This window comes from Eutrigla gurnardus (assembly GCF_963514095.1).
Source record: "Eutrigla gurnardus genome assembly, chromosome: 22".
NCBI lineage: Eukaryota > Metazoa > Chordata > Actinopteri > Perciformes > Triglidae > Eutrigla > Eutrigla gurnardus.
The window spans coordinates 7,051,714-7,062,804 of record NC_139933.1 but is presented as its reverse complement, the minus strand read 5'-3'; the positions used below and the strand labels follow the sequence as shown (position 1 = coordinate 7,062,804).

The following is an 11,091-nucleotide window of genomic DNA, read 5'->3' as shown; positions in this document are numbered from 1 at the left end:
CAGTAAGTATAAAAAGTAATAGTATGCAACTGATTATGCAATAAAATTACCCCTGGGAGTGTTATATTTTATATAAATTATATTACTGGATTATTGCTGACACGTTAATGTTGCATTTTCTTGTCGAGGTGGAGCTTATTTTAACTATTGCATATTGGAAAGTTTAATCTATAAGCACACATCAAAGTGCTTTTGTCAATACTTTTTTACTTAACAATTACTTTTATATTCAGTTATTTGGAGAAATAATGTCTTCAACAGGAAATTTTGACCACCAACCAAAATAAAAGTCCTGAAAAAAAGTGTCTATTATTTGGGATTTCCATATTTAGATGCTGAATTGTATTTCTTTAAATTTGACTATACCCCTACAAGATAGTGAAATGCTGTCAACCTTCTGTACACTGCCAGAAATAGAGTTGCTGCAGGGTAATCTCGAATCACTTCATTATTATTTTATTTAACTGGCTAAAGATTTGTGAAATATCAATTTCAACATTCAGTTTATTTCAATCCCAACATCCCAGGACCCTAGTGCTCTCAACATAGATCAGAAAGGCCACAATAAGTAAAAGTGATGAGAAATAATATAAATATTGTACACAAAATTCAATTTCTTTTTATGACTTTTCTCAATTTGCTATTTTTTTTCTTGCGGACTCTTATATTTGTGGGGTCCCTAAAAATGCTTAGAAGCAAAAAATAACACAAAATCAGTTTAGTTAAACTGATCACAATTCATGTTCACACTGCTCTAATCTTTGACACACAAGTTCACATTTTGATCCACAAGGCAAAAAGATTTTCTCAGAAAATGCACTGTTTTCTTTCAGTTGCTGATTCTGTGGGTGGGAAATTGTGCAGTGTTTACAAATCCTGCATTTATTGATTTGGTGAAAATTGATAGAACACTTCTGAATAGGCTATTATCACATTATAAAGGGAATCCAGTCGTTTTTATTCCAAGATGTGGTTCTTTTCACACAGCGTATATGTCTGTTCCTCATCTGGATCGTCCCCTGAAACATCTGCCCCGCTCTATGAGCTTTCTTCTGCTCCACATAATCCATCAGACCTCTAAGGAGGCTGACGTCACATAAGACCAATAACCTAAAGAAACAAATGGATCAAAAAGAGGACAATGCAATCACAGAAGATTATCTATATGTGCTTGTGTGTAGCCTCAGCAGAGACAGCTGAACTGCACAGATGCTGGAACGTGGAAATCTTTGCACTCATTTACCATAACTGCTGACAGTGCTCTGTATTATTAAGGGTCTTCATATTGCCTTTATGAGGATTGTGACTCACTAGCTCGAGCGCACAGAGCTTGGCTTTAAAGCTTAATACAGTACACAGTGTGCCTATACATTACAAGTTTAGCCAGCTTTAACAATGTAAGTGGTTACCTAACAACTCAACTAATTTCTTAGGTTAAAGAAAAAAAAATTCTGAGGGCAAAATCCATTTGGCCTTCGCCAAGAAATCTCATTGGGATGTTTAGGAATTATGTAAATTCCTAGAACCATCACACCAGATTGAAATGAAGGGCTCTTAAATCCTCAAACTCAAGCAGTGAAAACATTAAATGGAAGCCATGCGTTACGTCTGGCAGACAGCGTGTTGCTCTTCCTCAGCTGGACGTCTGCACACTGCACACACAAATAAGAGGAACAGGTCGGACGGGTTTTATACTCCTTATTTTGCCAAATATCAGAGGCCGTGCAGGCTGCAGCTCTGCAGGCTGGGTAGTGATATCTGCTGCTGCATCTCATTATGTGTTCATGTAATCCGTGGGTTTGTAATTTGCTTATATGCACTCATGAAGTTTAAAGCAGGATTATGTCCCTGGCAACCAAATGTCTCCCAACCACACATTCCTCATTGGACGGCTGGAGAAAATCCACTGCAAATAAACTACTTGGTCGATGCTTACTTTAACTGATTGACTATGATCATCGATCCCAAAGACTGGGGTCGGGACCCACGAGTGGGTCGCAGGAGGTTTTATTTGGGTCGCCAGATAGATTTCCAGAGTTTCTTCATTTGTTTTTGTTTTTTTTACTTTTATATCTGCAGTACACATTTGAGCCACATGAGGGACCTTTAATGATTTGATCATTCTGATCATTGTACTGTTCCTATAAAAAGGCTAGCGTACGTTCTGTTTTACTGATGAGAGGAAAAACCTGTTAAACCCGTTAACGCCACCTTAATGTAAAACCAATAAGGAAATGAAAAGAATAAGACATCCCTTTAACGACACCTAAATACATTTATTTGATCCACCTGTACTTAACTAATATGCTTTTAATGACACGCATAAAACAAATGCATGTCTGTCCTAACTTGCTGGTTTACTTGTTGAAGATAATATAAGATATGCACAAATTCACATTTTAGGAATCTCAATCGAGTCCCAAAATTAGATTTTTCTTTCAGATTATGGTTTAAGCTGTAAAAAAGGTTAGCAGTTGTTTGGATAATTTGATCATTTGGATAATTTGATTTCATTTTTCTGATTTGAGTCACCTTTTCTTGTCACTCAAAATTCAAACAAAGATCTTTTTTCTTCTCTATCAGAGAAGAGAAAGTTCCAGATGTGCAATTTTAAGTGTGAGGGTTCATTTAAAGGCTTACATTCACCGCTCCCATGTACCACCAATAACAACGACGCAGACAGATTCTGTCGATTGACACGACTCCAATCCCTTGCATGTGTGTGTGTGTGTGTGTGTGTGTGTGTGTGTGATCAAGCCCCAAAAAAGGGTGCAGCAAGTCCACATGTAAATAATTAAAGCACTTTTAGAAATCGGGATCAGGGAAGTGTTCTGTTTTGTCTCTAAAAGGAAAAAGCAAACCAAATGGGAGGCCTCACTGATTTTCCTTTTGACCTATATATTTCAGCAGGTATCACAGCAAACGGGCCTCCGCCGGAGAGAAAATGCACAAATATCAACATCAAATATTCATCCCACTTTGTCCCCCCAGCTGGTGGGGAGCTTTTCATTTTGAGTGTGTATGAGAGGTAGTGGAGTGAGAAAGTAGAAGAAGTGAGGCTCGAAGAAAGTCATTTGACTCCCCCATCGCAGGCCCTGTGAGGCTGCACTTTGAGGCCAGTGAGCAGACAGAAAGACGACGTTAGGACACCCGTCTGTCCAATATGGACACTATTTATAGTGCTGAGAAAAAGCCCTCTGTGCTGGATCACTTGAGCTGCGATGCAAACCTGGACATGGTTTTCCCCTTTCACATTATATAGCAAAGCACTTCACTTATGTAAGCCGCGTTACTCGCACCTTTTAGCAAAACGTGCAGCTCATGATGCTCTGAGGGGGGGGTTGGGAGGGTACAAGTAGTGAAAATGAGGCTGGCTTTGAAATGCAAATAGCTCATTGTGTGCCAGCTCAGAGCAGAAAATCCACCGTCAATGTTTCATGCACATGATCCCGTTTCACAAAGACAATCCAGACATGCCAAAATGTTTCTTTTTAATGAAATGAGATGTGGTTGGTTGTGGCAGTCTCACCAGACTAGGACTATCACATGGCAACGTGTTACAAAAACTCAAAAGAACTCCCATTGAAATCTGACCATTATTATGTTACAAGGATGGTTGCAAAGTAGACTTTAGTGCAATAGATATTCCATTCAAAGCCAAACTCTCAGGCAGCAGACATTACAAATGACACTTCATGTGAATCAAGAGCCCTCTAGTGGCGGTAAAACATACAAACCAGTAAACTGACAAAAAAAAAAAAACAGAACTATTGAGAAATAAACCACATAGGATTACGTTTCTGCAACGGTGAAAGTATGATTATAGGTTGTTGGCAAGATGAACCACAGTGGAACATTGAGTAGCTCTGAACAGTTTACACGGCAGCCCTGACAAAAGGCACAATATGATCCGTCGTTAGGCTTTGGCTTTTCAGCATTCAGCGGGGGGGAAAAGGCATCATTGTCTGTACATTTTGAACAGCGACTGGAAAGTTTTGCGTTTCAGGAACAACAGCTGATATAAAGTAAGAAGCTAATTTGCATAGAATTTGCAAGCAGCAGTAAAATTCTGTTTAGTTGATAAAGAGATGTCTTTTCGCAGATTGTTATTTCATACATTCAAAAGTGACCTGGAATTTAACTGTGGCCAGTTTAACAAGTGTTAAATGATCATATCTATATATATGTGTGAGATACGTAATTTGCTACACTTGCATAATAATGTGACACAGCTTTGTATATATATAAACCTGTACACAGTTGAAATGCTTGGCGTTAAGGTAAACTTCACCACAGTAACACAGATAATACCCGTGTTTAAAGTAATACGCTAAATGTACAAGGGGGCGGCTCGGGAGTTGGAAGCGAAAGATCGGCGGTTCGATCTCCGGCTCCTACACTCTGAGTGTCCTTGGGCAAAATACCAAACTGCAAATTGCTCTATACCAATGCACCAATCACCACATGTACATGTGCTACACTAGATAAGTGAGACACGCCTTGTAGCATATTTAATTTTTCTCTATTGTTCTTCAAACTAAGGCTTTCTTTAAGGATAATTACAATTTAGCAGTTTGTTGGCCGTTTTAAATACTATTCTATGATATAGTTAGTATAGTTATATAATATAGTTCATTTCTTAATCAAGTATGAGTTTTAAAAGCTTTCTATGTCTTCAAAAAAAAATCTTCATATTAATATATATTTACTATTTGGCAATCTATCACAACACAGCAGCACAAAAACAAAAAACTTTCATGTTACCGAGAATACAAAAGAAATAATGGCTGTTGTCATAGGAAAACTAACTTTAACTGCATGCATCAGTGGTGATATATGGTCCTATAACATCGTTTCGGCGTGGACATTTATATTGTCCTTGTGAAGCCTCATCTTCCTTTCCTTTTTAGTCGTTACCTCCACACAGCTTCAGCAGCAGCTTCTTGTAATCCCCGGAGGTGTCACCCTGGGAAACGAAGCCAAAACAACATGAATCTCAAGTTACATTAAAAAAAAAAAAGAACCTGCGATCGTCGTCATAACCTGGTTCGTGAGACTTACGGAGATGTGAGTGTACAGTGACTTTCCGTAAATCTTCACATAAGCCTGTCTGATGTCCAACATGTCGATCTCAGAGCGGGACACCATGATGCGGATGAGGGTGGTGTCCTTGGTCCCGGCTCCCTGTCAACACAACGCAACACTTTGACTGACTGCAGCAACTTCAGTTGAAACAGTTGGCTTGTAATAATTAAAAAAAGTGAAAGATAATAGGCAACAGGTGTACCTTCATGGCATTGTGCAGCCTTTCTGCAAAGTAGGCGGGGGGGTTTTTGATGCATTTCACTAGTGGGGAAAAAGGAGCAGATGTAAACAGATGACAGCATGAGACACCAAAGACATACTACACTGCTACACTTCTCCATCCAACCGTCACTGCATTTAAGACATAACATCCGGGTGATTATGTTCCAGACGGGTGCCAAATTATCTAAGGTGTGGCCTATCATTGCGCAACTGCGACCGAATCTTCTGCACAGACATGATTATCTAAAAAGGCTGGAACTCGGTGGTTCAAATTATTAACAGTTTTCTGATGCAGCTGTAGCTGGAAACATTGTCCATTTGCTTTTGATGACTTGTCGAGTATTAAAAAAAATAAAAAGGTATTTAGGTCAAACAACAGCCCGCTTGCATCAGCGAGATATTTTTAGTCTCCCCGGGAAGACTTGTCCAAACAAACATCTTGACGAATGAGTTCAACATATACTTAAGAGCTTCGACGTGCTTTTGGAAAGCCACTTCCGTTTGGTTGAGGTTTGGGAAAAAAACGAGCCGGAGAACGTACCCACGGCCACCATGCCAGACTCCACATTGCCAGACATTTCCCTGCAGATGCTCTTCTCAATGTCTCTCCCACACATCTGCTGATACTCCTGGAAGACTAATCAAAGAATCACAGGCGACACAGTTACAGTCATAATATTTAAAAAAACATGTGAAATATGTATTTAAAAGGAAAAAGTCAACATGTGTGGTAATAACACTGGAAAAGCAGAACTCATATAAACTTGAATAGAGGAAGGTAGGGGAAATAAACTAGCGGAAAGTGAAAGTTTGCACCTGCTCGAAGGTGAGACTTGCTGCGAGCACACAGGATGGCGTTAAACTGAGACTCATCAGTTCCTACTTTATTTTCCCCAGCAGCGTACAGTTTCTGTCGCCCACGCAGACACACACACACACAAATTAAAAAGAGAAACATGATCAGGTTTGCATTTTACTTTCCCACACTGTTACGACAAGCGATCTAACTTAAAAACCGGTACCTGAGCATCCTGTTTGGCCATGGCGACGTCGACAGTCTCCCTTTCGTCGCGGTTTCCCTAGACAGAGTAAGGCATGTTCCTCATCAACACAGTATGCGGGCGGAGCGCAAACATCAAAGTTCACCTGAGTTGAAATTTGTTTTGACAGTATCGTAGAGATCAGGTGTAAAACAGCAGCTACCTGACAAAGAGACACCAGGAGTCTGCGGAAGTGACCGGAGGTGTCACTGCTGATGGCGTCCTCCAGGCTCTTCCCGTACTCTGGAAGTCAAGATGTGGGTTTTTTTTAGGAAAATACATTCATTTGCATAAGATTTTGGTTTTCTTTACACACTCGTTTTTCCTAAATCAATTTTAGAAAAGTCGAAAAAATAAAAGGGTTACCGACCCAAAATAAAAACCAATGTTTAACACAACGTAACAACTCTAACTTTTAAATAACAACACTAGAATAACTGATACTGGACCACCAGTAATTTGAACATGGATGACACAAGGGCCAACTCTGTAGTTCGACTAATAATCATATGGAGGACCTTATTTTTTCTCTTAGATCTAAGTTTTGTTTAATATATAGGTTGAGCTAAAGACATAACAAAAAATAGATTTATTTTTTTTACAAAATGTCAATCAATTACATAACTTCATGGTCAGAACTCACCAGCTTTGTAGATTGTGGTGATTTGACGAATATCTGCATTGGAACGTGATGAAAGAATCTCAATGAGACAAGCTTCATCAGTTCCTGCACCCTGCAAAAATATTTTAAAAAGCCTCAGTAAAACACAAACACGCACCAACTTCATATAATGGGGGGGGAATCAGTCAGAAGTTTTAACTTCCATGAGCTCCACTTGTATTTAGAGGATTTCTGTGCACTAATTTCAGCATTACATGATGAGTCACACAATGCGGTTTGGATGACAAAACCAAAATTGATGCATCTGCTGAGACTCGAGCTTCCAACCTTTATAGCCTCTCTGAGTTCAGATGCATCAAAGTGTGCGGGGCTCTTCATCATGGCGAAGACCAGTTTCTCAAAGTTTCCAGTGAGCTCAGACCTCAGATCGTGCGTTAAATCCTAAGGAGGAAAAATACAAAACAAAAACATTCATGAGGTCAACGTCAGCCTAGATATAATTAGAACAAGGTCCATGACTAGCAACAAATTACAGAATTAATTTGAACTGTAAAGAAAAAAATCAGTAAGAAAACATACCTTCCCATAAGTTGTTTTATAGGCCGCTACCATTGGAACTCTCTGCTTGTTGGTGCGGCTTCCCAAAAGTTCAATGATGGCGTTTTCATCAGTGCCTGTTTAAAAGAAACAACAGGAAGGATTCATGAAGTGCAAAAAAAAAAAGAATGGACTGAGCAAATACAATAATCATTAATGTTGAATGGCAATACTTTTGATGGGTTTTAGCGTATTCAAATGAACACCATTTACTGACCAAAACCCTTCATAGCTTTTCGAAGAACCTCAACATCCCTCAGTGGATCAGCCCCCGGAAAGTCTTTCAAAGAACCCCTGTACCCTTTCTATAAAAAAAAATACAAAATAAAAGCATTTAATAATTTAAACAGAATACTAAACACTGCTGTATGTGCAATGGCTAAGATGATGACAAATGCATCTTACAGAAATGGCAGGGGCCTGGGGATTGGATGGAACTCCACTTCCATATCCAGGCATTGAAGGGTTAGTCGCAGGGGCTCCTGGGTAACTTGGCATGGGCTGTCCTGGGGCGGGGCCCCCTGGGTATCCCTGCTGAGCCCCTCCTGGCTGCAAACAGAGGACAGCTGTAAGGGCTAAGTCCACGGTGAGAAACTTACGACATATGGAGCAAATAAGATTCACAAAGGAGATAAGGTGACTTGAGCTGACGTCACTCCATATGTTAGTACATTAGTGCTTTGGCACGTATGGGAGGTAAAGAATGTATGTACCGCTCCATGGCCGCCTGGTGCTGCACCCCAGCCTCCACCTGCAAAGAAGTATCGCCATACCAGTCAATATGCAATTCATTTAAAGAACAAATCTGATGTTAATCCACAAAACTCTCCAGAGCCTCACCGCCTGGAGGCATGGAAGGATAGCCTCCTGCTCCAGCCTGTGATTGGTATCCTCCTGCCTGAGGAGGGAAGCCTCCAGCCGGGGCAGGGTAGCCCCCTGCTCCTTGAGGGTAACCGCCCGGTGCGGGAGGGTAACCGCCTCCCTGAGATGGGTATCCGCCTGACTGTGGGGGGTAGCCACCTGCTGCAGGAGGGTAGCCGCCCGCTGCCTGGGGGAAGCCGCCTGCCTGTGGGGGGTAGCCGCCCGCCTGTTGGGGGTAGCCGCCTGCCTGTGGAGGGTAGCCGCCTGCCTGTGGAGGGTAGCCGCCTGCTGCTTGGGGGTAGCCACCTGCTTGGGGTGGATATGTCCCTTGTTGAGGTGGGTAGCCCCCTCCCTGTTGTGGGTATCCACCTCCCTGTTGTGGGTAGCCACCGGACTGAGGAGGGTATCCTGGGTAGCTCATTTTCAAAACCTAGAGGAGAGTTGTGGTTTGTTACTGTGATGTATGAGGGCCATTGTGTGGCTCTTGTTGACAGCACATTTCCCAGCAACATTTTAACAAGGAACACAGGATTTTTTTTTCTTTTCTATTTCCAGATACATTTAGGCTTAAATGTTGTTTTAATTTGCTCAGTCTCCGTGTTTTTTTATAACAGCAGGGAATCCTGAATTAGTTCCTTGAACTGTCCAGTATCAGCACAAATGCCTTGAACAGATCTGTTAAAAATAACACAACTGATATCCAACCCCTTACCCTGAACCCGTTTGGTGTGATCACAGATTGCACTCCAGAGGCCGTTTGACCAGATCTCCATTACGACAGAAACTCACCAGTTCCATCTGCCTAGATCCCCCACCGTGTGACTATGACATCATAGATTGCTCATTGCTTTTGACATAGTTCATGTTTCCCCTTTCCCAAAAACAATCAAAACAACCACTGTATAAGGGTTGTTGTTGGAACTACACAACTGGTAGGTGCCCTGTCATCCCATAGGCTATAGGTACTTACTACTAGTAAGCACTGTAAAGACGCTTGGTTTACATACACACAAGAAGCCAGATGCTGGGGGAAAAACACTGTTTTTTGACAACACAATAAGACCTTGAGGCTGTGCAGGACCAGTATGTGTTTTTCCTCACAGTGAAAAGGTACCTGAATCTTACAAATAAGCAAACAAAGATACCTCTACGTAAAAATCCGATTTATTTAGAGCCATTAGTTTTGGTAGAAGTTCAGATTGACTTATTCTGAAATACAACACTGTTTTTTAAGCGGACGCGTACACACAGGATGACTTCAGGAAGGGCGTTTGACTGTTGACACTTCAGCCTCAGCCCTCTGCTTTGGATCCTACTACACACTGGGGCCTGCACTGGTGAGGCCTTTAAGTAGTATCGTAAAATCCAGTATTTCCACACATTGACGACCCAAGAGTGGGATAAAGCCGGGTTATATATCAATATGGGATGCGATATGAATGTATAAGTTAACTTATAAGATAAGTTAAAGAAATCTAAGAAGTGTTGTATATTACATATTTTTAAATAAGTATTATGTCCGTTACAGACTTCTCGAATTCGAAAGCAAATTTAGTGAAACATATTGCTTCTGTATTTACACGTTCATACGTAACATTGCACTTCCTTATATTTACGAAGAGCACATGAAAGCAGCAAAAAGACAAAATGTACATCTGTGAATCGCACAGGCCCGTCTTTTCACAACTCGCCAATTAGCATTAAGCTGTAAGTCTACGAGACTACAAGTCTAGAGTGCACTTATATCAATCAATAACAACGAGGCTGTGCATGCTATCAAACCCAACCCTACTATCAAATGTCACGCCAGTATCTTCTTTGATGTCCAAAGAGTTTGTACTATCCGAGCGGACCGTTAACGTTGCATAATACACCCGGACGAATAAGTAACAGATTCGCATTTAGCATCCAATGTCAACACAAACCAGGAAGTACAATTAACACGTTAAATACATTAAAAAACAGGTCGTAATTTCAAGACTTAAAAAAAAAAAAAACGTTTGTAGCCGTTGAGCAACGTCACAGCTCAACGGCGACTGTCTGTTTAATCGGGCGAAGCTAATTTCCTACATTCCGCAGTTAAGCTAGCAGCTAACAGACGCCGCTGAATATGTTTTTCAACTAACGTTACGTTGTTTGTGTCGTTGTTGTTGTGCTTCGGTATCGCATGCTTTATAATATGTCTCGGGTTTTAACAGATCAGAACAAAATAAAGATGTTTGAGGGGGGGTTACTTACTTATCAGCTAGCAACTTCTGATCCAGGAAAAGACGACAGCGGAGAGCAGCGGAGGGAATAGCCCCGGAGGTGGGTGGGTCCTCAGCATTGTTTCCGTCTTGCAGTAACAACCTTTGCTCCGCTATCCTGCAACAGTCGGAGCGGCGGGCCTGGTGATGTTGACTCAGCGGGCTGTGTCACTTTAAACGGGACACACTGGAGTATTTGTCCCAACAACAAAAAAAACTTGTGCCCATGGTGATGTTTTTTTTTTTTTTTTTTTTTTTTTTTTTACAATACCATTTTTGTTATACTCTTGTCTGATATACACATTTTCAAATAGTAATGTGGTGATATTCTGTTGAAGGGTCTGTTCCTGATCTGAATAATGTCAAAGTCAGTATTTAATCAAAACGAACACTAGATGGCAGCAGTCTACAAGCGGTA

At 41.0% G+C, this 11,091-nt stretch overlaps 1 protein-coding gene across 1 annotated transcript; it reads right to left on the bottom strand.

The window, feature by feature from the left end:
• Window positions 1–3,473: 3,473 nt before the first annotated feature.
• Window positions 3,474–10,812, bottom strand: LOC311032556 (annexin A4-like). Its single transcript, XM_084039438.1, has 15 exons — window positions 10,666–10,812; window positions 8,407–8,857; window positions 8,280–8,317; window positions 7,972–8,115; window positions 7,784–7,871; window positions 7,549–7,643; window positions 7,297–7,410; window positions 6,991–7,081; window positions 6,511–6,590; window positions 6,330–6,386; window positions 6,124–6,217; window positions 5,849–5,944; window positions 5,288–5,346; window positions 5,062–5,184; window positions 3,474–4,966 (listed from the first exon to the last, which is right to left on the bottom strand). The coding sequence occupies exons 2-15, from the start codon at window positions 8,846–8,848 to the stop codon at window positions 4,907–4,909; spliced, it is 1,581 nt and encodes a 526-aa protein (XP_083895564.1). The 5' UTR covers window positions 8,849–8,857; window positions 10,666–10,812; the 3' UTR covers window positions 3,474–4,906.
• Window positions 10,813–11,091: the final 279 nt, after the last annotated feature.

Excerpts from the sequence above, each read along its gene's own strand:
- LOC311032556 (XM_084039438.1), bottom strand. The coding sequence starts at position 8,848 with ATGAGCTACCCAGGATACCCTCCTCAGTCCGGTGGCTACCCACAACAG. Across the intron at positions 7,644-7,783 it reads AAAAGCTATGAAGGGTTTTG|GCACTGATGAAAACGCCATC; the intron begins GTCAGTAAATGG and ends TCTTTTAAACAG. Across the intron at positions 7,082-7,296 it reads AACTCAGAGAGGCTATAAAG|GGTGCAGGAACTGATGAAGC; the intron begins GTTGGAAGCTCG and ends ATATTTTTGCAG.